At 41.8% G+C, this 27233-nt stretch overlaps 1 protein-coding gene across 1 annotated transcript in view; it reads right to left on the bottom strand.

Moving 5' to 3' along the window:
• The window catches only part of rbpjb (recombination signal binding protein for immunoglobulin kappa J region b), a 52578-nt gene extending 33318 nt beyond the window's left edge, over nt 1-19260 (bottom strand). Inside the window, exon 1 of the mRNA XM_080486616.1 lies at nt 19005-19260. Within this exon, the coding sequence (XP_080342742.1) occupies nt 19005-19024 (20 nt within the window). The 5' untranslated portion in view covers nt 19025-19260. The remainder of the gene's footprint in view (nt 1-19004) is intronic.
• Between the last annotated feature and the right edge of the window lie 7973 nt (nt 19261-27233).

Below are 27233 nucleotides of genomic sequence, written 5' to 3'. Positions count from 1 at the left end.
ACCATCAGCTTCTGGTGAAACCTAAGGTAGAATAAAGCAGGTCTAGAAAATGGATTGATTTTCGCAACTGTGTTGTGCTTTTTAGAAGATCCTGCTTTGCAGCTTTTAAAGTGTTTCTCCAATCTCACTTATCACTACGTCACCACTACCACGGGAGGTCAAAAGTACTCACTCAAAGTAGGGACTAGAAAACCCCCTCTTAAAGGCCTCCTTTTCATTAACACACACACACCAGTCTGGCACAATGTTCACCTTCATGTGTGAGGACACCATGAAACAGACAACCAGACAGTATATTCATTAGACACAATAAGTGAAACTAAATTAAGGCCTAGAGTTTCAAAGGTAACCAATTAAAATACCCATTAAAGAATTGCGAATGGGTCCAACATGCCTTTAAGCTTTTGAAGGACAAGAACAGACTGACGTTAAGATATAGTTTCTTGCTCATGACGTGTATTAAAGAAAATCAGGCAAGATAAATAAAAATTCCCTTCAAGCAACTGAATATAAACACGTCTGATTAGCAATTGAAATATGTGGGAAAGGTTTAGAAATCCAAGCCCACTGGCTGTGTCAGTCCATTGAAGAATACCTGCAGACTTGCGTCAGAGCCGTGACACACACCGCTGCACAGTTATAACACGCGGCGAGCATAAACATCAGTCTTTTCCTTTAACACGCTCACTTCCTCAGGAGCACTGCGCTTTTCTGTGTGTGGCCCTCGGCACGGGTATTATCCACGCATCTTCCAAGCACATATTTAATCGGGGGGGGGGACTGTCAGGAGTGAAGATAGCCAAGTTTGGGCACTATTTTAAGTCAGCCCTGGAAGAGTGTGTGAGAGGGGGTTGTAGGCATGTGGGACAATGAGAAACACACAAATGGGGTGAGATTAGTGGGCACAGAGTCTCCCAGACAGCAAACAAGACAACAGAAAGATGTGGCTTGGTGTCGGAGGCTCGGTCTGCGCTTGGCACGGGTGCTTGGCATGTGGCACCCTGCGTGCCAACAACAGCAGCTGCCAGCTGGGAGTGGTACGGGCAGAGTCAATTCAAATAAGACCACAATCTTGCTTTTTAGCAAACTCGCATTGGGAAAATCTGTCCACAAGGCAAAGAGTACAGATAGACACATTTGAGAGGAATCTGCAGGTAGAAATCAACATTATTCAGCTTCATGGATGCCAATAGTTGGAACTCATCCGTCAGCTGCCACTCATTAAAGAGGAGAAATGTTTGTTTGCATCAGTTCCCCCCTTGTGTACTGCGATCCTGATTTGCCTTCAGGCTTAAAGTGACCCCCTGCTAGACTCAAGCATGAGGGATTTCAGTGTGTGGGTGCATTTTTAATCAGACTGAGAATGATTCCCGTCCCATAATATTATTTAAATCTTTGATCTGCGGAAACATTCCATCATTGGCATGGTGGGGGGATCACCAGCTTTAAAAAAACATTTGCTTCATTGTTGCACCATCTCAGATCCATGATTGATTTTCAGCATCACATGTGAAAACTAGGAATGTTGCAGAATTTGTTCAAATGCTGATGAAATTCCAATTTTCACTACGTTGGATGTGGATTTTCCTGTGTTTCAGTGAGATCAAGAGAAAAACACTGCTGTGTACGAGTGTTCCTTATGACAGCATGGGAATCACGCAAAGCCGCGGCAACAAACTCTGATGCGTGTCAATTTGAAAAGCCTTATATTATAGAGGCATTATAGAGAACTAGAGGCACAAACTATATTGATATTGTAGGTATATATTAGACATCTTAAATCATCAGACAACTAATATTTTTAGGTGGTAAAATGTGCTTGAAGCACCAATTGGACAAAACTGAAAGACATCATTGGGAAACCAAACAATAGGCTCTGAGTGTATTTATGTTAAGCAACAACCAAAGTGTAAAAGAAAATTTAATGAAATCAGAAACCTATACCACAAAACTACCTTGGCCATCTCGACTAAATCTTTGCTGATGGTGAACTTGTATGTGCTGTGAAACAGTATTCAGCACCTCATTATCTCGGTATTAAAACTTAACTCTTTACTGTGCCATTCTGATATTGAACCTCAACTGGCCCCTTAAGGTGATGTGATGTTCAAAGAGGTGACAAAGCAAACCTTGAATAGAAAATGAGTCATGTATCACTCCATCTCAACAGAGATGGGTACATTAGACAAAAAACAAATTCAAGACTGTAAATAACTGACATCCCCAAAATAATCTTTACTAAAAGGGATAGAGTGAGAGTTTCATGTTACACAAGCGGATCCCAGCAGAAACACAGAATACTGAGTAACTGGTGCTGATGAGCTGTCCGACCCTCAAGGCTGACTGACTGCAGATGGCAGAAGGGTCTGGTGGCTGCCCTGCGACGCCCCGCCGGGGGCAGAATCAAGGGCAGGGCTCAAAGCGCGGTGCGCTCTGGTGTGTGTGTGTGGATGGCTGGGCGGGTCACATCAGCCTGCACTAGCAAGTGCTTCCATACACAGCCACACAGCACCAGCTCCATCTGTGTTTGACATGGGAGAGCTTAATGACAGAGGCAGAAAAGCCAAAGAAAAATCCTCCTCGTTCTGTCTCCTCCCTCCCTCCCTCCCTCCGTTTTCCTTCCCTCCACCTCTCCCATTCTTGACCGCACTCCCCAACATCAATGCTCCATATGGAGCTCTCTGGACCAGACTTTTTAAAACTCTTCTTGGCCTGGCACACAATCAATAAAGACATCTAGACATACACTTTACTTGCACACCAACTGCAGACTTTTAACGAGTGTAATCTGGCACAGCGGCTGGAACATACTGAGTACATACTCTGGTACCGGGGCACACATTATATGTATTGAAAACAAAGTAATGAAATTTCCAATGTATGCTATGCAGAGCCAACCTGGACTCTCGTGCATGCACACAGACAATCTCTTAATGCTTGTTCTATCTTTAATGAAGTCTCCTTTGTGAATCCTGCAGCTCTGGACTCCTTTCTATTGCCTACCACCTGCCTCTATTCAGTCCTCAGATAACATGGGTCCTAAATTGAGACTGGCACTCCTGACCAGACGCAATGGATCTACAAAAAGATCCTCATCAAACTGATTTGCCACAGTTTAAAAAAATTCAATAGGGAATGTAGTATCTCCAAGCGGGAGGTTTAAATCACCTCTCTCAGGTCTGACAGAGCTCGAGGGATATGGTGTAGCTGGTAAATCTGAAGAGATTTCTGAAGAAACGCGCTCTCTAAATCTCTTCTGGTACATTTTCAGGCACAAGTGATGAGCTTTGCTCCATATTTAGACAGAGAGATGAATAGGAAACACAAAAGTCAGTGCGATCAAACCTCAGGCAGTGAAGTCAGACACCAAATATAAATAAACTATTTTTTGGTTAACGTGAGAGTGAAATTTCGCCATTTAACAGTGTTTCCCTGTTTGCATCCAAGACAAGAAACAAACATCTTTTACTAACGTTTTCCATTTTAGTATGCAGTAAAAAATAAAATATTGTTACCACTGCCACGTTGGAGCAAAACAAAAGTGCTGAACAGATGTTAGGATTACAAATGAGGCTGCTCTCTGCTTGCACAACCTCTCTATTAAGAGTGATCATTTCAACATGCGTTTTATTGTCCAATCTTGTGAGGGTGCAGTTGAAGCATGTCTGTGCGCACACAAAAATAGAAGTGAAAGCTCCTCTGCCCTCAGCGTGCATATAATCAGGTCGCTATCGAACCACAACAGTAAATAGATCTATGTTGAACCAAACAAAAGTACCAGGTGGGAAACAATGAGCCTCAAGATAGTTTGCTCAAGTCAACAGCGTGAAAAATACGTATGTGGAGAGCGAGATTAAGCCATGGGGGAGTAAAGATTCCAGGGAAAGGCACACGGCAACGAGAGCCCGCAAAATTCTACATCCACGGTCAAAAAAAGCTGCAGCAAAGTGACAAGTGCGATACAGCCAAAGACGCGCGAAGAAAGGCTGGGGTTTGGGGTTGAGGCGGGTCATGTGCTCGGGGGAAACTGTCAGGAAAGAGAAGAGAGGGGGACGAGGCGAAGGGAGACTTGAACCCTGAGTGAACCACCCTTTCCCGCTCCACTCTCCCCCTTCTCACTCTCTGCTGAGTTGATGACTCACTGCTGGAACGAGAGGGAACCCGGGGGGGGGGGGGTATCGCGAGCAGTGGAGATCCACCGCAGCAACACTGCTGTAGCTCAGGCTGCAGCCTGGTAGATCAGGTGAAGGAGACGTTCAACTCTGAAGTCGCTACACTGCGAGCAGCCCACTGCAACACAAGATAGCTTTTAAGTTTTCTTTGGCAGGTTTGTCATTGAGAGGACCATTAACTTTTTGTGGTAGACAAACCTGTTTACATTTAACACTATCAAACCTGAACTTTAAGAATTCGCCAACAGCAACAGTCTTGAATTTACAAACTGGAAAATGTGCTTGTTTCTCAACTTGTTCAAAGAGGCGGAAACTAAAGTGGATTTTGTTACTGTACTTCAGTTGAGTTTTCTGGAATTCGATTTTCATCTGAGAATCATGAGAAATGTTTTTCTCATGGCTTCTTTCTTGTTTTCACCACTATGAGAATGATTCTGAGTTGTAGTGAAAATAATTCCACAAGTATCCATACTGAAGCTGCTGAAGTTGATCAAGTGATAAGTTAATATTGAAACGAACTTGAGAAAATCAATTGCTTTCTCACTCAAATCTATGACAAAAATTTATTCACCGTTGTCTGTCATTACAAATGACTAAAACCATCTCTACTTTGACCCAAGTAAGTTTATTACCGAGTTTACATTTTCAAGTAATTCAAGTCACAGTTAGAGTTGACAACTGTAACACAACCAATCCTTGGTTGACAAATCAAAATAGATGTGTTCAAAGATAGTACAGGTTAAAATATGGGCTAAGTGGCATTGAGGAGTCTCTGATTTTACGCCAGAGCAGTCATTGCTGAGATCTTCATTCATTGTTGTGGTTTACGGCTCTCGCTCTCTCTTGTAGAACTGAGGGCAGACTGGATGCTGGTGATACACAACACAAACAGTATGCAAGAATGGGCAGCCTGAGGCTCACGCTTCTAAAGATGCTGGGTTTCAGTCCACAGTACAAATTGTGCTACGTCTTTGCATGTTTCACAGACACAAATGACAAGAGAGGTAGCCTGATGTTTCAGAGCACATTGACGAATAGCAATCAAAAAGCACATCTGTGAACTTGTGGCTAAAAAAAATATTTCCTGAAACATATTTACAGCAACAATTAACACTCACTATCGTAGGACGTTCCCATATTGACGCATGTCTGAATGCAACTCAAACACCAGCTCTCAAGGTAACAGTGTGGGAAAGCAAACAACGACCCATTAAAGACAGAGTCTTTTGAGTTGTTCCCTTCCTGGGTCGCCACAGCATTTAATTTGACCTGGATGTTTCATTCCAAAATATTTTAAGAGTGCTTATCATGACTGATGTACCCTGAGCAACTGGTAGTTAAGGTCCTTGCACAGGGAACCAAAGCAGTGAACCATCAGTAGTGGGATTTGAACCTGCAAACCTCTGCTTACAAGCCCTGCTGCCTAACCATCTAGTCCAGTGGTTCCAAACTATTTTCTTGAAGGACCCACATTTTTACTGTTACTACTATACTATAAGAAACCACAAAACACACTACATGTGAAATATAGTTTCTTTGTTATATTCTGTAACAATGGCTTCCTTTTCTCTGAGGACAAACTCTTTGGGTCTACACACCGTCTTGAGGTGTTTGGTGGACTGGTGCCGCTTCAGCTGGCTCAGTTCTGAACATTCATTCACCAGTTTTTCACCATAATTCAGCTCTAATTTTGTACATTTTCTCTACGAAACCATATTCTATGTCTACTTCTCGGTGTATTTTTTTTATTTTTTACCAATTCATCGCTCTCATTAGCCTGATGTGCTGCCATTTTTTTCTCCTGCTGCTTACCTTTGTATATATTGCCGATAAAATATAAACAAAATCTTTAAATGTGGTTTTTTTTTGTTTTAAAATATCTTTATTTAAATATAGTTGGGCGCTAGGCGACAGTTAATCGACTTTCGACCATGGGTAAATATAATCTGAAAAGTTGATACGTTGTATTGTCTTCTAAACAATATAAAATGCAGTATCCTTTAAGTCATTAATATTCAACAAGTTTTATTGTTTTAAGCATTTAAATTTATTTTTCTTAAAAAAATTGTATTGAGGCATAACAAATAGCTAACACACTATTACGCCATCACATTACCACAACAGCTTTAGATGTCATACTCTTCATAAAATATCAGAAACAAATACTCCAAAATCATAACATGTACTCTTCTTTTCACTCAAACAAATCAATTTGATTTTATTTCTTGGGTGTAAATATGACCATCCAAAATCAAGGGTAGTTTTAGGGCATTTATCCACTCAGAAACGAACAACTCTTTTGCCCTGCCCTTGCCTCAAAACCACCCCAAGGACCGCCTGCACCGCAACATGAGAAAAAATAGAATTCCTGGCAGAACCAGAGAGAGAGCAAGAGAGTGAGACATGACCTTTAGCTCACATGCTGCGAGATGATCCTCAGCAAACCAAACCAAATGGAGCGACCGCAGCACGCTTGTGCCTATAAGTGCAGTTTAGCAAGGAGTTTGTCAGCTCGAGACTGCCGTCTGGTTTCAGTGTCATGACAGGGAAAGGGGAGGGTGGCAGCGTTCCTAAGACTTGTTCCCCTCCAAAACATCTTTCCAAAATACTGAACTCGCTCATTAAAAAGACATGAAAGATGTTTCTTAAAGCTAAAACCACAAACAGATGTGAAAACATACTAAATCCAATATCTTGAGGCAAAGCACAACTCTTCCTGTGCTAGTTAGATGTTTTTAATTAGAAATAACTGCTAAGGCTTGATCTATAGTCTGTAACTGGCATAACTGTTACGCTCATGGTTTTGCATGAAAGCTCATTTTAGGGTTACATTACATTGACAAATTCTTAAAAAATTGCTTATATAGTATATTACCGTTCACTTCTTTTTAATCATTTCTTCTTGAACAATTAGGAGGAAAACATGCTGGGAAAAGCTTGTTAACCCACACAACACTTTCTGGTGCCCAACAAGGGCAGCAAGCCACACACTTTGAAAACTCCTGATTCAAGTCATCATAAAAGTAGACAATGTTACTTTTGCAGAGGGGTGCATAAACAAACAAAAAGTGGATGCTAGTAAATGAAAGCGAAGCCTTGTTCATTTGCCTAGCAGACACTTTGACGAGCTCGGGTTGAGGTTGAAATACTTGTGGTTCAATTCTAATAAAGTCAGCAGGGGTGATAAACCTTGCTGGTGACATTTTAGGATATACTAGAGGTTCTGAAAGAGACAATTCAGTTTCCTTCCATGAGCTCATGTGAATGCCCACGTAACATTCTTCAGGCGGCGCTTCCAAAACGATTGCAACTGTAGAGAACATCAAACTGCAGCCACAAGAGCAAGATGATCAACCACAACATTAACAACCCTCTGTTCGAGGAAAGAAAAGGCATTGTTTTCTAAACCACAATCAATAGAGCGTTCCACAAAGTGACACACATGTCTATTACTTCACTTGGAGTGTAAGCAAAGGCCAAAACCTCCTGACGTCAACGGCCACAGGAATGCCACCAGGCGGATTCTTCACTCTAACTCTCCAGCACCCTTAGTTAAACAACCAGACAATGCAAAGAAACATTTGGAGATAACAGTTTGCCTTTCCTGGAATCCCAACACTCCCCTCCTCTTTCCCTCGCTGTACTTTTCCTTTAATATTTCCACGACACACGATTACTCCTCTCTAAGGCCAGCTCGCTCTTTTCCTTGCTGAATGGGGATCCAGACTCCTCATCTCCCCAGGGCTGCTGTCACTTGTTTGGGCACATACCAGCAGTGTTCTCCCTGGAGGCTGACCCGAAAAAATCATGAGCCAAGATAAAACATTAAGGCTTACGACCATGACAAATACATGCCTAATGTCACGCAAGCAACAGTGACAACACGATTACTGAGTTAATGATGAAGAACAGTAATTTCTACGATGGTTATTCTGTAATTTTCACATTTTTGAGGCCAATACAACTGATCTGCATACTCTGAAAAATATGTCAAATTTCAACAACAACTGAGACACAGGCTCATTCTGGATCACTGAAAGCATCAGTTGAGAACAGTCTTTGAATAATACGTTTGAGTCACACAAGTTAGACTTAAGTGGAAATGGTCAACTAGTTGCAACATTGCAAAGCTTTTGCAACAGACATTTTGTTTAATATACTTACCAGGATTTGACGGAGACTGGTTATTTATGTACACTGTGCAAGAAGTTTCATCCTGCCCTAGCATTTTTATGGTATTCAATTTATTCTACGGTTTCATGATAAGAGTTTTATTGAACCCTGAGGAAACTCTTGTGCCAGATATTTCCTACAGAAATAGTTGTATAAGGGTAAAAAAGTCTATATGGAACTGAGTTCTCACAGGATTTTGTAAGACTATGTGGATGGACCTTTCTCCAAATCAATAAGGCAGTGATGTCTAATGTTATTCCTAGAGGGCCAGTGTCCTGCATGCTTTTCACTTCTCTCTGCCCCACCACACCAACAAATTTGTCATCATGGAGCACTGCAAAAAGGTTGATAGTGATCTGCTCTTTACGGTCAGATGGAATGGACATGGTAGACATCTTAATCAAAAAACTTAAATTTTGGTCCATAGTCCTGCACATCACAAGGACAAGGTGTCTGTGAGCATTTAGAAAATTCAAGTGTAACTGAATTCATAATTGCTGCATTTTTTTAGTAATTTACATTTAAAATGTATACATTTCTCTGTTCTAATGATATTATTTAAGATGCACCTGTGTTCACCAGAAGAAAATTGTATTTACTTTTAAGTTGAAGGCATCAATGCTCTCCCTTGTGGGGTAGGCAGGAGTAAGCAATGCTTTTTTCGGAACACAAGTCAAGCACAAAACAAAGATATTCAAGATTCATTAAGAAACCACCAGTTTTTTTTAAACCATAGTGGTCTGAATGTAAGAAAAGTGTTCCCCCACCCCGAAATAGGTCCGTAAAGTCACATCGTCTTAGTATATTCTCTAATATTCAGCACAAAGGTGTTATGCAGAGTTCTGCATCACAACAGCACCTAGGCCTCAAAAACAAGAGGGACATGTTGAGTGCCCTCCTTGATAGTGGGGCTGAAAAGGTGAAACATCAATTGTGCAACATGAACAGTCAATTGGTGATCATACTGGGGAGATGAGAAGCCAGCTAAAAGTGGTGAATGTTGTTTCTGACAGGCCATTCAATGGCTTTCACATGCCGTATCTCAAATGCGTTGGATAGCTGCGTTGATGAGGCGGAACAGGAGCATGAGAGCAACGTCAACTGGAGCGAAAACGGTGATCCTGGAGATCTGTGCGAAGAATAGGCTGACAGTGGAGACTGCATATGAAACTGTCTGTAACTGAGAAATACCTATGAAGTCGCACTGGTAAGTGTGTGTGCATCCAAGTTATGTTCAGGGTATTTAAACATTGCAACACAAGACGTTTCAATGGCGTTGTCATAATATAAATATAACTTCATTTGTGGTCTATTTTGCATCCGTGTCTGTCCTTTCAAACATGTAGAACATGTTTTAACAGCGATAAACTTTCAGTAATAGCAACGAAGGTTCCACACCATTGAAGCTCTAGAGTGTAACAAATTGTGCATTATTTAAGAAAAAAGGGCAATAAGGCACTAATATAGTAGCTGGTTATGTGCAAGAAATGTAAATAGTAGCTGACAATTTGTTTGACAACTTTATACCAAAAAACAATAAGACCTTATTTTCTTATCCTGCATTGCCAAGCTTAGATCTACAAAAGTCAATATGGCAGTGTAGTAAAATGTCAATTCAAGGGCTTGCAGTGATCAATCGACACTTCAATCCTAAGAACAGTGTTTTCATCAGAAGCAGGAGCTATTTACCCAGAGGGGGTGAGGCGGGGCTGATGCTCTGTGGCTGTCCGCTGCCCTTATATGATGCCACCAGCAGGCCCAAAGGCAGTAGCTTGTTTGTGAAAGCTTTACTACCGACTAGGTTATAGCGTGCCACTCCCCTCTTATCTAATACAGTAATAGTGGCAGTTGCTTCCAGCTGTGGGAGGTGGCGTTGTTAGGGGCTTTCCCAACACGGGAGATCCTGTGTATATTTGTAACCTTCCTCTGGATGGATGAAGCAGCCCGGTGCGGCAGTCAGAGATCAGACGAAGCGCTCTGAACAATGCCTCTGAGCCCTCACAGTCGCCACTGAAAATCTAATGCGGTTATCTGGATTCACAGAATAACGCTTTTTTTTTTTTTGCCATCACATTCCGATCTTTCAGGAACAAACACGAAAGAGTTCCAGAGTTAATATTGTTTCCTCTCAATTTCATCTGCTCCAACATAGGAAATAGGTACGCGTTGGCTCACTGAAGCGGCATGAAAGCAAACAGCCGGTCAGATGGGGGAATGAGCTTATGTTTTCTGAATGAAACATCCTGAATGTGAAAGGACAGCGGGGGCAAAAGTGCTGACACAGTAGAAACGACCTCTCCCCTGGTGAAGCTGTAATCACGACAAGCAGCAAAGGAACAGAGGAAGGGAAAAGGCAAACTCTGGGTCTGAGGAAATTCTCTTGGATGTGGACAGTGAATGTGAGAAAGACAAAGAGTGGCCCCACAACAAGAGTCAGCACGGAGGTACGCATTTCCACCGCCTGTCACATTCGCCTCTTGTTAGCTTTCTGTCTCTCTTGTCTTAGCTAAGCAATGAAGCGCACGCCAACAACAACACCAAGAAGGACTTGGGCCTCTATCAAACATGACGCCACGGCTGTTTTCAAAACCACACTCAGAATGTTCCGTTCCATCTCTGCTGAAACACGACGGCGAGCTTTTTGGAAGAACCTGAGAGGAGAACTATGAGCTCACACCAATACATTCCAAGCCTTGCACAAGTAAATAAATGGCCTTCCTGCTTGTGGGTTTGTATGAGAAATTCAACCCTCTCATCAGACTGTGGGGTTTTGACTTTCTTTGACCTTGCACCTTTAAGTGATAGCACTCACCCAAATGCAATACCAATGAAAAGAGTCAATGTGTTTTGAATGAGGGAGGTACGTACAAACATATGCTCTAAAAAGGAATTCATGGACTATAAGCCAATAACTAATACTTTAGAAAGTCCTATCGTATCTCTCTCATAATCCCACAACTTTTTTATTCTTACCCGTCATTAAAATATTTTCATGATTATCATCATTGGGGTTTAACCAATGGTCAGTAAATTTACTTTCTTCTTACAACACATGATTCTTTACATTCAAAGCGACAATATAACAAAATTAAACCACACCAGCCTATTGTTATATTTTGAAAAACAACCTTAGTTTTTGATGAACAGAACAATTATTTTTCAAATATCACTCATAACTTTTAAAGGGGACATATCATGCTAAATCCACTTTTTTAGCCCTTAAATGCATTTTGTTGTATATTTAGAGTGTTTAGAAGTACAGAAAAGTTCAAAGTAGTCTCTTCAGGTGCTCCGCTGATATCTTTATATTCTGTTTTGGTCATATTTTGCGATCGGTTTCGATTTTTCTATTCTCTATTACGTTTTTTGAACAATGACGTCACAGTATTCTCAGCGGAACTGCCAAATTAGGACATCGACATTTCGAGCAATCCGCCATTTTTGTTTCTCGCTGCGATTTTGTAGTCCAACCGAAGTTACGAGAGGATAAGTCGAAATGTTCGGTTGTTGGATGTAGTAACCCACAAGCTTCGTTACACCGTCTCCCAGCATCAGAACCTTTTCGAAGTGCCTGGTTGAGTTTTATTTTTCACAGAAATGTACCCACATCTGTGGGTAAGGTCATTTTTGTGTGCGCGAATCACTTTAAGGACGACTGCTTCAGCAACCTCCGCCAGTATAAAGAAGGATTTGCCGAAAGACTTCGTCTGATTGAGCGGTCAGTTCCTTCTATCTATGGAGACGACGAACAGAGCACTTCGGTAAGCTGTATATAACGCTAAAAAGTGTGATGATAAGACGTCCCTGTCATTGTTTTGTTAGCATTAGCAGTTGCACCGTCTTCATATGTTAGCGCTGTGTGCTCGTTTTAGATTATAATGTAACTTCTGTGTTAAATAGTCGTTGTAATACAGGCAGTATTGTAGTAGTGGGCATGGATGGAGAAGTTAGTGTAAATATAGTAACACACCATTGCGTTACATCCATATGAAGACGTTGTTCTGTAGGTGCATCATCGTCATTTTCATCTCGCTCCGCCGGGTCCGACTCTGGCTCCAACATGTATGGCTGGATGGACAAATCTTCCGTTGTTGACATTTTGTAAATAATGTGTGAATATAAAGTTTCTGCGCCGCTAGATAATTGTATCTGTTCTATCAAACTACAAAGATGGCCGAACAGGGTGACGTTGAACCGAGTGTGACCTCTGCAACCTGGAGAGGAGGCAGGGTATGAAGTGTGTCATTTGCATTTGAAGAGACCGCCCCAAAACGAGTTGCTCTCAGAAGCGCATCAGAAAAGGGGTTGAAAAGGGGCCTGTGGAGCTATAATAATGAGGAATTCAGACCCAAGCATTGCAGTTTCGCGTTGTATAGACCACAACTGTATGATTTATATGTAAAAAGGAAGGATTTAAAAGCATGATATGTCTCCTTTAAAGGTTGAATAAATGCAATCATGCTTATGCTCATATATGTACTTATGCATTTAAAAACACTCATTATGGCATAAAAAAAAAGGTCATTCAAACACTCAAAATATTGCACAACATCATCAGCCATTGCAGTAATTCAAAACTAAGCCAAAATGTTCCCTTAGCTCATTGATTGGCCTTGTGTTGTTTTCTACAGTGCAGGAACTCTGTTGGTAAATCGGGTCTGTAACACTTGAGCAGGTGGCGGAGAACCAAGGATGAGTGCAAAGCTGGCGACCATCCAAGCCAAATTACGCAAAAATGTGCATTTCTATCTCCTTGGGTGTCTCCTGTGGTTGTTCTCCTGAGAGAGACAGACACAAGCAGCCCGAACGGAGAAACAAGAGAATGAAGACACCGAGTCAACCAGGGTGTGTGGTGCTTGAAGAGGCCCATCGTCACTCGACCAAACAAGTTGAATCTGAACCCTGAATGAAACTATAGGCTCTGGGGGATATTTCAATCATGTGAAGTAATGGATATGCATGAACTTCCAAAACAATAGGCTACTGTACGCACAACAATAAATCCCCCTAAAGATGTCTGGCAGTGGCACATTTGCTTTGGTGCTTTGCCTGTGACTTCTGTACAGCCCCCCCCCCCCGGCTTGTAACCCCCACATGCCACACACTTTGAAGATTTTCACAGCTCTGGGTGGATAGAGGGCAGCTTTGGAGGCTGCAGGATACCGAGGTGACACACAGATCGGGTAGCTTGTATCGTCTCCCTCGTTAACCTATCCAGCTAAGGTAGCAGAGCGCTCCGTGTGTGTGTGTGTGTGTGTGTGTGTGTGTGTGTGTGTGTGTGTGTGTGTGTGTGTGTGTGTGTGTGTGTGTGTGTGTGTGTGTGTGTGTGTGTGTGTGTGTGTGTGTTGGGCTGCCTCTTTGAGGGGTGGGGGGGGGGAGTCGGCCTGTCTTTTAACTCTAGCCTGAGCCTTTGCCACCATAAAGGTCAGCGCTTCGACATCTGCTGCTCTCTCTGAATCTCTCCTTTTATAAAAGGAAGCGAGGAAGAGGAGAGGACCCAGGGGAATGGACGCACGTGGACGCACGTACACGCACACACACTGCAACTTTTATGTCTAGGTACACTCACGCTTTCCTCCATATGCCTGCACACACACATCAGATCAACGCAGCCCCGGATCTCAAACCGCACACTCGTGCTAACACAAGTTTGTGTCTGAAAGAAAGGCTCTGTGGTATTGTTACGCGGCACAGCGATGTTTGGCTTTTGGCCTCAGAGGCTTCATCCTTCTTCTTTCCTTTTTTTTTTTTTTTTTTTGGCAGAGGGACAGAGGGGAGGGTGAGCTAAATGGAATCCCGTCCCCCAGGGGCACAGCAAAGGCAGAGAGCAGTGTTGAAATAAGTGATTCATGCTTTTATCATCCCAGGTGAACAGTGATGCTCTTTCAGCTATCACAACCAGCTTTTCTGGCCAGAAGGAAAGAACAAAAATAAAATAAATCAACCCTCCTTATTTATAATTTTTCTTCCCATTTGAAGGATGTTGATCAGACCCGAGCTTTTATGTTTTTGTCAACTCAATTACTTTTGATAATTTGGTATCCTGTGACATGTTTTCATAGTGCGACATAATGAGTAAATTGAATAATTGCAGGTCTTCCTTAAATAAAGCGAAAAGGTTAATCAACCCAAAGCTTCATTGAAAAGACAGTGAGTAATAAATGGACTTCACTTGTATAAAGCAGTGGGGGAGTGTGTGATTAACAGTGTAACGCAAGCGCTTACCACTGTAAATCACATGCATCCATTCACGCACACTTACAAACCGTGGCGACAGCTGCCACGCAAGGTGCTCGACCCCCATTGTGAACAACATAGGGTTTCAGTGTCTTGCCCAAGGACACTTTGTCATCGAGACAGGGCAGTATGGTGGATCAATCCAGCAGCGTTGACACTGTGCAAGATGACCAACGCTACTAACTGATCTACAGCCAGACAATCTATTTGATGCCTGTTCATCTTAAATTGACACTAGGTCTGGTTTTATCCATATTACCTGGAATGTATGCTCTCAGCAGTAAGCAGGCTCGAAACAAAGACAAACTCATTAAATTACATAATTTCCCAGGGTACAGTAACAGTATTTTTGCACATTTCTTTTCCTCTCTGTGCATCATTTTTGATCAAATCATTGAATGATAACTGACCTTTGGCTAAGCTCCGTCCCCGAATACAATCAAACCCATAGTATTCAACTACCAACTGCCAGGACTTCGACAAACATTCTCAGCTCTGTAGATAAGCATTAGAGCTGGCGACACTTTTGTTGTTTTCTGGGCTATTCAAGTCATGTAAGATCCAGAAATGGTCAAATGATGCACCTGGGGTACATGCAAAAGTGATACAAGGTACTTCAAAAGGATGAGCAACAGGGTTTAAAGCTACCATGTAAACATGCAGTCAGTTGCAACGGCTTGTTAAAGATAACAACAGTAACTTAGGGGGCGTGGGGCTTAGCAACAGGTGAATTGATGGTATTTGATATTGCAAAACAAGTAATTTTAATGATGGTTTGAACTATCACGATTTAGCTTAAAAACTTCAAAAACTTCCTCTAATTGGTTGGTTATTTGGTGTCTCTTACCTAACGCTAAATGTGAACGTCAGTGGGGGTAATTTGTCCACTGGAATCAGCTCCAGCAACCCTGATTTGAAAAGTCAGTTTAGAAAAATGGACTAGTAGTCAATAAATTAAGTTAAAATACCATTTTATCAAAAAGAAATTATTTTTCCAGTGTGAATTAATGTAAGTGACAGGAACAAACCACCCTGACATTGGTAATTGAACAAGCCGTAGTTACGTGTATTCAGTCAAGCTAAAGCGTCTCTTCTTGTATGAAAGACAAACTCTCCTCGACCACCTGTCAAGCCCACAGGGAGCGCGCGTTTGAAACCTGGAATAGAGATTTTGTATGAGACTACAAGGCTATGGCTCTTTGGCAAAGACTGGAGTTGAACACTGAATAGAATAAACTACGCACCTGGAGGCATAAACTCACCATTCACTGCCAATTGTTTGAATAATTAGCCACTACAACCTGCAATCCCACAAACCAGTATCAAACAATATAATAATAATGACGTGGAGACACAAAGCACAACACTAATGATCTTTTTTTGTTTGTGACAAATTGCTTTGGAGTACGAAACAAGACGTGGCTGAAATAACACACAATTGACAATATCAAAAACAACACAGACTATAAAAAACTGTTCAAGTATTCAGCTTTCAACTAAAAGTCACAACAGTAGGGTCAGTGTAAAGAAAAAAAAAAAAATAGCGCCAGCTCTTCTGTAATACTCCAGAAGAGAGAAATAATACCATTAACAAGCCTGTGGTTACAGAGCCCCTCCCTGTGTAATGCAAGAACCATCCACGCAGTATGTGGGGGCATCGGGCTGTGTTTATGCTCTCTGATGCCTCCAACCGTTACTGTGAACAAGGTCTAAAAAAGACCCTTATGGCACTTTAATTTTCTGTTAAACCTCTCGCCCCAGCATGCACCCGCCCGTCTCTCATGCTCTCCCTCACCGACCCCCACTCCCTCGTCCACACATGCAGAAAAACACACGGCCAAACACACATGAATCCGCAGATATCATCTGGACAGGTGGCCAGCCACCCAGACCTGACCCGCCTGCCCTCTTGCTTGCTCCCTCCCTCCCTCTGCCTCCTCCTTCCCCTGCACCCCCACCCCAACTGAAATCAGTTCAGGTCTGCTGGAAAGCCCCAAATGAACATGCACGGCAAAACCAACCCCTCCCCTTTTCCTACCAGTGCGCATACACACACACACACAAACCTCCAACGAGCTCTGCAAATGTCTGTCACCCACTGAGCTGTCTGTGGGGATTATTGCCTCGACAGTGCAAAAAAAAATAGGCTTGTGTCTGTGCCTGCTAATGTGCAGGAAAATAATTCAAATCATGGTGTACTCCACAACAGAAAAGCCAAATCTGAACATAGCACCAGGTCCAGACTACAACCCGTTGATGCTAAATGATATAGCCACATTGCTGATGAGTAATGACCTGAGAAAAACAAAGCAGCACCACTCTGCTAAGAAATTACATAAATCCTTGACAGCCTCTATCAATCCAGTGGACAGGTTGAAAATGTTAAATAAGTCAAATTTGCCATTAAAAGCCTCGGTTGACTCAAGTTGTACAAGATGTACAATTGAGCAGCAATTACTAAATGCACTCTAAGTATAATGGACTGTTTTAAACTGAGGCAATGTGATGATCTTGGAGATTTAAAAAAAATACAAACAATTTGTTATGACCCACACAAAAAGTGTTTCATGTTATGGTGTTCAGGGAGCTGCTTATCTTGCCTTTGAAACCCATCGAGGAAGATGTTTTCACATTCTTGGCCACAGCAACAGTCAGTCATTACACTGAATGTCTAATGACAAACTACAGGAATTGATTGGGCTAATTAGGAGATTAGATCATTTCAGAGGCAATAGGGTTATAGGACATATGGCAGGGTGTTAATTGGTGGATTTATCTTTTGGATGCTATCCACATTGTTAAACTGTGTTACGGTTTTGCAAGAATTTAGATGGGTGTTTGTGAATTAGGTAAACTTATTAGGGGAATTAAATGGTTAGAGGTTTCCTGCTTGATTGAAAAGTCTGTCTTTCTGTGTTTGCCTTGAGATGGCCGGATAATATGTCCAGGGGGGAACCTGCATTTAACACCGTCAACTGGCTTAGGCACCCCACAATCCTGTCTGTATTTACCACATCCAACAGTGTTGGATTATTGCATTTTTTATAAGCTTATTTTCACTATAGTCCAGCGCCATTCAAAGGAGACCCACTACAATATATATCATGGATTTGTTTGGGTTATAGACAAAGAGGATTACATTTTGACTATGGTCCGAGACTAAATTGTGTACGGCTGTATACCAGAGCATGCAAATAAAACATTTGAGGCAAATTGGAAAAATGAATGTAAAGCTACCAGGTCGTGCTCCTTAAGGACAAACTGTACAGATGTCTAACGTATGGTATTGAGAGTGATTTCAACAGGGAATTCTTGTCAGACATTGCTAAAATATTTATGTCATGCAGGGACAAAAACAATAAAAATAAGTCCACTTAACAGTAATAACACAAAAAACACAAATGCTGATTTCAGTCTACGTGTATATCAATGCTTTTGGGATATTTGCAGCACATTTTTACTGCAGTACCAACCAACATTACACTATTATATCGTTACAGCCGTATGCTTTTGTAAATCCTGCAATATTTGTGTCATTCTCAGTGGCGATAGGGTTAAAGACACATGGCTGTGAGACTTGGGGTGAATTCCGTCCTCAGGTGCACTCTACATAAATAAACACTGCAAGAAAGGAGCTTTCTTCACACGCAAGATCGCTGTTTGTGTAGTAAATAGTATTTTCCAGCTCTGCTCGCAAAGTCGTAAACGTGCACGCCATTCACTCCGGTGCGGGCGGCTTCTTCAAGCTTAAATATTTACACTCAAATAACAATTTTTTTATTTTATTTTATTGTTTTATTTTTTTGAACTGCACAAGTAAATGCGAGCCAGCCAGACATATTGGTTACAAAGCCCGCAACGTGTTTCAGTCAAACGCCGCGAGCTGACGTCCATTATCGGACATCCAGTCGGGTGAACGTGCCGCCCGGCTAACTGAGGAAGCACGTTTTCGAAAAACAAACGCAACATCTAGGAATCCGCACGAGTGCTTTCCAGGGGAAGCCATTGCAGGTAAAAAAAAAATAACCAAAAATAAAAATTAAAAACTAAATGTTCAAAACGTGCTGTGTGTTTGTGTTTGGCTCGCCGGGCTAGCCTGGGAGCTAACAGCTCGCTCGTTGTCTGGGAGAAAAGACCACCGGGGGTGAAGTATCGCTTTAGCTGGGGCTAGCTCGCAAAAACACCGCAGCAACAGTCAGCTCGCGCAAGTAACGTTCACCGGAGGGAGAAAACACACACACACACACGCACACACTGAGACAAAGAAAAAAAAAAGACCTGCCGCGAGTAAACAAGTGGCCCAAACCCTGCGCTGTAACCACGCGTCACCACACGCGTTAAAATGAAGACATTTCATGGCAATAACTTAAGGTTCTTCACAACTCCACTCCCCAGCAGTCAGCCCCAGAATCTCAGACTCACCCTGTCACAACAGGCGCCATCTTCCACAAACTCTCACCAAAACTCCAATACTCGCGATATCCTTTCTCTCCCCAGCAGCCCAACAATCCGCCGAGACAACAGAAGCAGACTGGAGGTGTAGGGACGAGGGAGACGGATAGAAAGGGGGTGGGTGAGGAAGACAGAGAGAAAAGGGGAGAGAGAGAGAGGGGAGGAGAGAGAGAGAGAGAGTGAGCGAAAAGGGCAGACGCCACAACAACAGGCGTGGGAAACTTCCAAGACCGCGCGAGAGTTGGAAAACTCTCACAATAGGCGAGCACAGGGGGAGCGTCTCCTCTCGCGAGATTTGCAGCAGAGCGGAGTAGTTGTTTATCTTGTGGCGCTGAAATACTATTCCCACGTGTTTACCGGGTAATAAATTACAGCACCTATCGGTTTGAAGGAGGGGGGAAAAAACCGCTGGTGGCGAGGAAACTCGGTTTTCCCATGCTCTCACACACAAACACACACTTTGCATCCTGTCTCTTTATGACATCTCTGCAGTTTTCAGCATGGACAGCTGTTAGTAATTACCTCCAGATAATGTTATTATACTGTAGGGGAGAAGCACTTCATGACTTCAGTGAAAAATAACAGAAAATGTGTTTAAATAACAGTTACTACTTGTGTGTTTACATATACTTTTTAATAGAATATATATTTATATATAATTATGCCTCACTGTGCTTTTCAGCTCATCCTCCTCATACAGTCCATGCCTGATACTTCTGATATTTTCAAACTGCATGTGCATGGAAGTAACATTACACATGCAATACTATCTCATACTACTGTACAAATCTGTCACTTCTGACTGTATATTGTCACAAGTACTCAAATTCCTGTAATTAAATAGTACTTGCATATCAATTAGTATGCATACTTCTATACATTTTTCACCCTGTAATGTAGTTTAAAAACTATGTTTTTACTGTATATGCGGATCATTTGACATATTAATCCATGGTCTGCTCCTTTGTAGCAATAAGATTTGTTTTTTAAGAGACAAAATTCTTGTTTATGAAATTTCATGCTGTTGTGTAAATAAGCTGAGGGCACCTGATGGCCTGCATGGTGTTCAATACAAACATGATTTAAAACTCTAATTAAGGAGTTTTTTACTAGTAGTCCATTGTTTCACTCTGCGCCCTTGAAGTAGCTGAAAGGTTCTCAAGGTTGATGACCCCCTGATTTAGAGTCTCATTAACACTATCGATATTAAAGTCCACCACCAAGACTGACAAACAGTGCTGCAAATCACATGTGAAGGGTTTCTGTAGCTTTTAAAACACACTCAGAGAAAAAAAACGGACTCAGAGTTGTACTCATGTATACAGCATTGTCCACATTTTGTTTGTTGAAGGATCTTTTTGACACTGACATGGCCTGGAAAATTCAGGTCAGTACACAATGGTATTATAAAAAAAAAAAAAAAAAAACTCAAATTAATCAAAAATCTATAATTTAGTAAAAAAACGAAAAATGGCCATGAATTACAACTGCTAATGATCTTATTTACAAGGACTAACCTAGCTAACAGTTTTAGGGGAGTAGAAAAAAAGCTAAAATTGTCTCATTTGCGAGATTCCTGAATCCTCAGTATTATCTGTATGGTATTAAAAAGCACAGTTACCTTTTTATATATAAGTAGATGTTGATTGCTTAAATGTTTTGGCCACTGGCACAAACCTCCATCTTCAATCTCACACTTAACCTGATAACGCTTAACTCAGATTTGATTTAACTGTGAGTGAAGGCAGGATAGAGGATAGATTATGTTCATGTCATCCGTCTATTACAGGTCATCAGTTAACCTGAAATACATGTATTTGGACTGTGGAGGGAAACCGATGTAACATATCCGGAGAACATGCAAATAAGCCTGCATTTGATCCGGGTATTTTCTCACTGTGAGGTGAGAGTGCTAAAAACCACACACAGTACAGTGTGGCTCAAAAAAAACAACTAATATTTTATTGTCACATGAGAAGAATCTTTTTGTTTATCGACTTGCCTCGGTTTGCTTGTTGCTCACTCCTTCTGTTCAGCACTACCGTTGATTGAGCGGAATGTACCATATTTTGCTATTAGTCATCATTTGTGGCCACATGATGACTAGTTTATGGCTACTCAGGAAGAGGGGGGTGGCTCCTTGCCCTCGACTGACTTCACTTCGCCTGTCGTCCTCGACACTGTGTGTTTCCAAAAGACAACCGGCAACAAGCATGTGAGGTGTTGATGCTGCGAGGGTGCACTGATTTCTAATAAGAGTAAGAATTAATGGAGGGATTCTACACACCAAATTTACAATTCCCTCCGGGAACATTGCAATCCCTGTTTAGAATGTGGAAACAATGGTGTGAACACATGTGAATGGGCCATACAGGGCAGATTAGTGAATTGCCATCACATTGGGGAGTCCCATGACCACCCTCCACACCAAACCCCAGTCCAAAATACAAGGGAGGCTATTATCTAGAGTAATCATGCTTGGAAATGTGGCATAGGCTTTACTAGCCTTTCCTTTTCGCCTCGATTTCTCTCCCAACTGGAGTGCTATTTCCAAAAAGTTTGTGCGTGTTACATCAACCACAACAACAAACAGATCAGACCATTCTTGTTTATCTGTGAGGGGTCAGGATGCCATAAACCTCCATGTAGGTCTCCTTCCCCTTGTGTGTGTTGTTGTCTCTGCAGCCTTCATTTAAATCTGTTTGGCATCTTTGTTCACCTAACAAGTGACTTCTGGTGGGAGGTTTTCCAACTTCAAAGTAAAGAAAAAAATGAAGGCTTCAGAGACCACACTGACGGCAAGTCAATGCTTTCGTTTGTTGTTGTGTGTGTGATCTGCCCCGTGGCTGTTTAGTGCGGAAAAAAAGTGGCTGTCGGATGAATAAAAACAAAAAAAGACAAACACAAAAGGAATAACAGGCAGAATTGTTACTATGTTTAAATGAGAATGGATTTTTGAAAATAAACTATTTTAAACCACAGGCTTTATTCTTTTTACGGGAATCGTTGGTCTGGAATGATCGAAGTCCTTCAACACGCTGGAAAACATGCCTATTTTCATTCAAGACGGGAGAGCAGTTTATGTGTCATCCTTCACAAACATATTAATTGGTGAGCACTGAAGGCGCTGTATGGCAGAGTTTATTACCTCTGAAATCAATAGTAAAGAATATAAAAAATGCACACCAAAGTTTTGTCTGTTTTATGATCAAGTACTTTTAATAAACACACATAGAGTCATGCATGCATTAAAATTGTTTGTTGGACTATTTACCAACCATTTAAAAGTGCTTAAAAACATATAGTCATTACTATCATGGTCATTGTCATTTTAGGAAGTGTTTTTAATACCCACCTTTTTCTGTTAAATACTCAAGAATATAAACGATATATTTTGTCTAAATATATTTGATTGTCTATGTTATCATCAAGGGGTTTATATATGAATGAATTAGTAAAATTTAAAGTTTTTTTTTCAAGTCTAGTAAACACACAAGGTTTCAATGGTTGAAAAGCTAATCTACAGCAGGAACCATAAAACGTATCTTTGTATCGTGTAACCGGGGCCTGAAATGCCCAGTTTACACAACTGTTTTAAATGAAAACCCATAATGTTTTAGATTTAGTTTCAGAAAAGGTTGAGGTTTACACAGCAACGATGACTATTTACACAGAAACGGCAGAAATGCCAAAAACGATGTATTCTCCCGTAGGGCCACTAGTGGCCGCCATTGATTGCACACAAAACACACGCAGAAAACAATACGCTACAATGGACAGACAGCAGCAGCATTTTCCCAAAAGTTGTGTTTTTCCACGTTTACATGGAGACCGAGCGTTTTTCAAAAAGTTCCACTTCAGTAGCCCTTTTCAAAAAGTTGCATTTTCACATGGCCCTGAGCACTGTTGTTGTGTAAACAGACACCCAACATGCAACAAAGGTTTTCCTTTTTAACTTTAAAATGTTGTTGTGTAAACGAGGGCCGCGGTCACAGTCACAACCACCTTCAATCCTTGCTTCAACATACGCAGGTGATCTTTTTTTTGAGGGGGTTGTATTTTCTGGCTTCCTCTAAGCTACTCAGCCCACATCTATAACCATAACCCAGCCTATGTCATTTTTAGGGATCTTCATTGTTCTGCCAGAAAGAAAAAAGGGAGAAAAAAAAGGAAGAGAAAACGGTTGCAGAGATGAGGTTTTGCATGAGACTGTGCTTGGCCTCCTGCCCGCACGATGAAGACGCACAGACGAGGACCTCATCCTGCCCTCAACCATTTTTCCTTTCCCTCTCTTTTTTTTTTTATAGTCGGCGGAGAACCTCCAGTTACACTCCGAGTTGAATGGGGAAGCATAAAGTTTCCTCAAATGTTTTACAGCTGAACACAGTAAAAAAAAAAGAAAAGAAAAGAAAAGAAAAAAAAATGTCTACACAAATATAAAGACTTTTTGAGTAAAATCGAAAAGGAGTCTATTATCAATTTAACAGCTGAACTTACTTTGACCCTTTTTTTGGTTCTTGTGAAACCCAACATGCTCAAAGGACTACTCACGAATGTGATTTAAAGCTTCCTCAAGGCTTTTCTTGTCATTTTCATCGTTCGTCTCTGTCTCCCTCGCTTCTGCTTTTTTGACTTCATTTTTCCTCATCATCTCAATCTTCCCCTCATATCCCGTTCTCTCATTAGGGGTACAAAACCATTTATTTAGAAAGAAGGCAGCGCCAATTCAAGCAATCAAGACTAAGCTGTAAGACCTCAGGTCTATAAATCCACTCACTTGACTGCTTAAGCTCGTGGCTCAGAATGAAAGAAAAGATTGAGTCTGAGAGAAAGAAATCCTCGTCCCCATGTGGAAATGCCAGTCACTGATTCATCATCCCATCTGTGTTGTCTCTGTGTAGATTCGGCCTGCGAGTTCTGAGCTGAAACTGTGAAATTATCCAGTTTTTTTTCTGAGGTCGGGCTGATTCTCACATCCAGCTTATCATGAAGTACCAGCTCTCGTTTTTAAAAAAAAATAGGGGTTATACAGCAGGGAAATGATTGCTATCTGTCCATTTGAGGAGTGAAAACAAAACGGGTGAGAAAGAGAACCAATTAATGAAGAGCAGTTTCAGTTTCTTGATGAGCAGCTATTTGACTCAAAGTCATTCGATACAGGCAGAGGGCGGCCAAACTTCCTGAAATGAGCTGAGGCCCAGTCAAAGTGAGAAGCGGCGACAGGCGGAGAAAGGTAGGTCGGGAGACACTGGGTCAGATGTGACGCTGGCGAGCAGACAGTCGGACTGAGAAATGTGGACGCAAAGGATTCGGGCTCGGTGCCAGACAGAGACAGGAAAGCAGGACTTGGCACGCGGTACCAGTCGATTCACTGCAGTAAACAAACCCATCATTTCAAGCCCGAGCCTCTTGATCATATCGTATTCCCTCAGTGAACGTCACAGGAGTGAAAAATCACAAATGAATCTAGTCTGGCTCGTGTGAGTCTGAGTTCACAGTTGGAGAAGGGCGTCCGTGTCTGTCCATCCGTCCGTTACATCCATCTGTCTTTCTTTCTGCCGGCCACTCGGGAAAACCCAGGGGTGGACAAGGGCAGACAGTTTGACAAATAGAAGGGACAGCGAGTCCGAGCGGGGGCCACGCCTTCCCTCCCCTTCTCACCCTCCATTCAAAGCCTCCGACTCTCATCACACGGCCGCCGTTACAATCAGGTCCCAAAAACATCACAGAGCCTGACCGCTGCCACAAAAGGATGACAGGGTGATAAGTTTGCCAACTGTCAGGGGAGGCAAAGCGTCTGCTTTGCAAGGTTCTCCTTTTAAAATCAAGGCGAATCCGAGGCATGAGGAAAGAGACATTTCCCCTTTCCTGGACCTGGACGGTTCACGACGAGTTCACTTACGTGGGGTGAGAACTACAGAGGCACGCTATCTGGCAGCTCTGACGCAGCCCGTATATGACATTGAGTGAAAGAGAAAAAAAGAAGAAGCAACGTGATATGTCTGACTTAAGCTGGCTCTGTAGCATCGGCTCTAAGAAACAGAATCTTGTGGCTTTAATGAAAAGCTTTTATGATCTGCTGTTTGTCTGATAACTTGATAGCAACCCCTGATTTATAATGAAGAGCAATCAATCTGCAGTCTGCAGGGTTTCTTTTTTCTTTCACCGACATTCGTCTCGTTGTAATAGAGCTAGATTATGAGCTCTCACAAGCATGACACCATCATAAGGACTCATAAATCCATTAGTGCGATGGTTATCGGCAGTAACAATGAATACAGAAACACTCCAAAAAACAGAAGGTGTCCACTGTTACCTGAGGAGATGTGTCAGCTTTGCAACCAAAGCACTTTTGAAATTGTCCTATGGAGGATTGAGTGCAGCACATTTAATTCTTATTTTCACTAGAGGGAAGCCTTTTCATAAAATGTTATACGATACTCGGTCTGGGCAGGCTTGGCTTTGTTTCTTGTCGCCGTCTTTTTAAATCAGCCTTTGCCTCGGGGCATTGAAGTTTGATTAAAAAAGCAGAGCTCTGAAGATATGTCGAACGCATTATGTTATGGAAAGTCGAAGAGCAGCTCGATGCTTTTATTTCTGCTCGGTAATTGTCACCTGGAAAACCTGACATTGTCAGACGGACATTTCTCCGGAACTGATGCATGTCAATAAGATTAAATGAAGTGAAATCCCAAAGGTTCTTCCATTTAACCATAGTCTTTGCTTGTCTACATATGAAACACGTGGTAATAACACCACAGGGGACTGGTAAGGTCATCATGTAGATAAGATTTGTCCTTTAAATTAAAGAGACTTGTCCTTAAGTTTGTTTTAACAGACTGTGACAGTCATGCTTACAAGCTTTAGTCAAGGTCATCATACTGTCTTGGCATGATGTGTTCACGCATCATGCGTGTTACAAATGTCTCTCCATGCCTTAAGGTAACAAGGGAAGACGAAACCAAGAAATGAATGGGAAGACTAAAACCAGTCGTGATTCTGTCTGGTGAATTTGGGAACTGTCCAAGTACAATTGGTGCAGGTCCTCGGTTGAGTAGAAGAAGAATATGCATGGCAGCTGCCTCCATTGGTGTACAAATGTATGTGAATGGGTGAACGGGATTAACAATGTATAAGGTGCTACATACAGTAAGTGAAATCCATTCACCATTTAATCTAAAATAAAATGCACTGAAGTCAGATAATTTATCTATTACGTTATTATATCTATTATCTAGGACTCTCAAAGTTTACGTATTCCAAGGGTCATGTGAGAGAAAAAAGCGAATGTGTTATCTTCTCCAATCTCTCAAAAACGTCCATAGGGACTCCCTAGTTTATCATACATGAACCCAGTTTCTCAAGAGTGAATGTTGAGTAAAGTGGAGACAGTCACCGAAACTTTAATTCATCCTTGAATCGCTTTTCTTTTTTTTCTTTTTTTTTTTGACAAGCTGTTATTAGTGGACATTCATGGGATCCTCCCTAGATGACTCAGCATTTAATCTAGATTATTTGTTTAAACATGCAGCTATGCTTTTGCAGGCACTTTGTAAATCATCTGGCAATGAAACGAAAAGCAAATCCGACACATCAAAAGAAGCGGCTAATCGTAACACGCAAAAACGCAAATTTGACTTGATTTATTTTGAAATAATTCTCCCCATCGGTGCCTTCTTTGATGACTCAGGTGCAATGCATTCGAGTTTACTCGGAGAGTACTTCACTTGACACGCGTTGCTGTGAGTGACATCTCTGTTCCACTTCGGAAAATCTGAGTCGATGCATGTAGCCCCGACAACAAGCCTCTCCTTGACCCCCTTTTGCTTGTGCATGCATCTAGATTGTGATTTATGGAGGCTATAAAGAGTACATGGGGCAGGACTACGCTTAACCTCGACACAAGCTATTTTGTTTGTTGTAAGGATGTGGTTGAAACACCATCTTCTCGGCCTGAAGGATTCGGTGTTGGCCAGGCCAAAAGCCAGTGTTTTCAGAGAAGTTTTGTACCATGAAAAAAAAAATGGAAAAAAGAGCTGAAACTTCTCCAAATTTCAAACCCTTAAGAGACTAATCAGGAACAGGGTCAAAAATGTCATAACAATGGAACCTTCCAACAAAAGTAAAGCCCCTCCACTTTGTGAAAAACCCTCCTGGGATATTCACATTCGGTAAACTAAGAGCATAACTCGTTTAGCT

Source organism: Lipophrys pholis (assembly GCF_963383615.2).
Source record: "Lipophrys pholis genome assembly, chromosome: 18".
NCBI classification, from domain to species: Eukaryota; Metazoa; Chordata; class Actinopteri; order Blenniiformes; family Blenniidae; genus Lipophrys; species Lipophrys pholis.
Note: the sequence above shows the minus strand (reverse complement) of the source record. Positions and strands in the feature narration are given on the sequence as shown.